The sequence below is a fragment of the Olea europaea genome, chromosome 11, assembly GCF_002742605.1.
Source record: "Olea europaea var. sylvestris chromosome 11, O_europaea_v1, whole genome shotgun sequence".
NCBI lineage: Eukaryota > Viridiplantae > Streptophyta > Magnoliopsida > Lamiales > Oleaceae > Olea > Olea europaea.
This window is the reverse complement of record NC_036247.1, coordinates 18,850,767-18,853,668: the sequence shown is the minus strand read 5'-3', so window position 1 is coordinate 18,853,668 and position 2,902 is coordinate 18,850,767. Positions and strand designations below refer to the sequence as shown.

Sequence of the window (2,902 nt, the reverse complement as noted above, 5' to 3'; positions counted from 1 at the left end):
GATAAGTAAATGTTTTCGTTGGGTTTAAGTTTAAATTTTTTGATGAAGTAGTCCAACATTCACTTTAGTAAATATTACAAGTCAATCTTATACATAAATTGTGAAGTTGAGCACATATGACTAAGTCACCATCCCTAAGTTTGTAGTTGTTGAAAGTTCCAAGTTAGTGATGACACAATATCGTAGCCCCGTCTGTATCCTATTTTTATTGTGTGGAAGTGATTTTTTCTTTTTTTCTTTTTTTCTTTTTTTTTGTGAATAAGAGGTTAAAAATCACTTTAATTTTACATTTTGAATTGTGACCATGTCTTAAAAATAAAGTAATAAAGTTAAGAAATAAATAAGCAATTAAATTGGGTGGTTGTCACCCAATCCTCTTAAATCCTCGCAACCTTGCCCGATTGTCATCCCTATTCTAGGGCTCAATCTTTCCGTTCCGCATTCCACGAGGACTCCCATAGCTTCATAGGTACATATGCTTGTGTGGAAGAGATTTTTTAAAACCTGATTTTTTATTTTTTTTTTTTAGAATGTGTAGGAAAAATTATGGGAAAATGTGAAAATATATATATATATATATATATATATATATATATATATTGAATCGAACTTTAATACATATTGAATCGAACTGTGACTGGATTATCTATCCCTCAACAGCAGGTGGTTCTAATTAATTCCAAAAATTGAGTCTCTTTAGCCGAGCAGCCCCCACAACTTCATGCATAATTATTAAAATAGGACCAGAACGACTGTCCAGGAACCTCCGAACCGGACAGTGGTTTGGTCCGATTTGTATTAATTGCTTCGTTAGCATATAAACTAGTCGAGAATCTCGACAACCGGTCCATAACCATCGGAACCGGATGGGTCAAGAGAAATCTTGATCCAGTTCAGTCCAAACTTATCAAATTGGTTCAAAGCAAAATTTCATATTACATTTGCAATGGGAAAGATTCGACCACATGGCCCCTTAAGGATTATGGAAAGCTTATAACAAAATTATATATGTTCAGTTTTAGACTTTTAGCAAAGTAATAGATAATAGATATATTGTCTCTTTGTTTTATATATATTTTAACCGAAATTCCACTTTGCAATGATTTGGTGGTTGAACCAGTGATCCACTAGTTGAACTACCGATCTAATGATTTGTTTGGTTAGCCACTAGGTCCGGGTATGATAATTTTGACTTTATGGGTACATAAGGAATTTTGTGGTCCAACACGTGATTAAGTCGTGGACCTAACCTGAAATGGGCTAAATTCATACGAATGAGTCTTTATGGTAGGGTAGTCCAAGAAGGACGACCCCAACTCCTCCTCTGCAATTTTTTCTAACACTCCAATCCATTCAATCTTGCAGTTAACCATGGCAATCAACGAGTCCTTACGCCTCTACCCTCCTGTGGCTGTTGTATCGAGGGAGGCCTTAACCGACATGAAATTCGGAGACCTTAACATCCCCAAGGGTGTTAATCTATGGACAATAGTGACAACATTACACACTGATCCAGATAATTGGGGACCTGATTCCTACCAGTTCAATCCAGAAAGGTTTGCAAATGGAATTACTGGAGCTTGCAAATTTCCACACTTGTACATGCCATTTGGGGTTGGACCAAGGGTGTGTCTAGGCCAGAATTTAGCCTTGGTTGAACTCAAAATACTTATATCTCTAATTTTGTCTAAATTTTCATTCACTTTGTCCCCTAAATACATTCATTCACCAGCACTCAATTTAGTTATTGAGCCTGGCCATGGAGTTAATTTATTGGTGCAGAAATTGTGATTATTTTCCTTCATTATATAGAGGGTCCTATACCTGTTACTACAATAAGAAGCTTTGTAATTTTCTTTGACAAGTTTGTCAATTTATAAGGAAGGGTTAAAATGAATAGTGGTGATTGTTCAACTTTCAATGGAATTTCATGTTGGTTGGTGAACTTTATTTTCTTTTAATTTGTTAATTTCATGTCCTATTATTTAGAGATATGTGATATCCATCCATGTTGACATTTTTTCCAACTATAAAAGACCGATCGAGTAACTAGATATAAGGTTGTGCAAAGAGTACATGAAAAACAATATATGTTAATTTATCTTTAGTTTTTGGACTAGTCCAATTTTCTATTTATATTTATAAAAAATTCTCTTCACTTTAGTAAATAATCCATCTCCGTGGAATTTGAAAAAGAAAAAGAGAATAATCTTTTTGGTCAATACCAAACAATTTAAAAAAAAAATTAAAAAATACCTAGAGACTCTAGATGACCTATCACTTTGTGCAACGTGATATGTACTGATATTCATGCTGGACCTTGTGGTAGGTGACCATAAAAAATGGAAGTTTAATTGTGTTAGCATAATATGTAATAATATTCATGCTGGACCTTGTAAATTTCTTGACACATTTATCTATTAATTAATAAATTAATAGTAGTGGTCGTCCAACTTTTAACGGAATTTCATGTTTATTTTCTTTTGATTTGTTAATTTCATGTCATATTTAATTAGATACATGTGAACATCAATGTGTTTGGATTAGGGATTTCAACAAGTCGAGTCGAATCGGCTTGGGAGCCGAAACTCAAGTAAAATGTGAGAGCTTTTTTCAGGGCCCAAGTTCGGCCAAAAAAATTAGGCTCGCTTTTTTCTTTTTTTAAGATACCTTTCTGGTTTTTTTTTTTTTTTTTTATTTAAGCTCGCGAGCTAACTTGGGTTTTTTCGGGCCGAGCCAAATTAACGTCCCTAATTTGGATGTGAAGATGTGATTAGCTACATCAATGACATGAGCTAGAAAGACTAATCACTAAGTTAAAATATACAAATAAAATAAAATAAGTAGACAAGCTAAGGCCCTGTTCTTTTTGTTGTTCTCAAGGTGTTTTCTATTTTTTTCA

The 2,902-nt window shown here is 33.8% G+C and overlaps 1 protein-coding gene across 1 annotated transcript in view; it reads left to right on the top strand.

Moving 5' to 3' along the window:
* Positions 1-1,921, top strand: part of LOC111404554 (cytochrome P450 714C2-like) — a 4,140-nt gene extending 2,219 nt beyond the window's left edge. The window contains exon 4 of the mRNA XM_023033346.1: positions 1,297-1,921. Coding sequence (XP_022889114.1) covers positions 1,297-1,791 — 495 coding nt within the window. The 3' untranslated portion in view covers positions 1,792-1,921. The remainder of the gene's footprint in view (positions 1-1,296) is intronic.
* Positions 1,922-2,902: the final 981 nt, after the last annotated feature.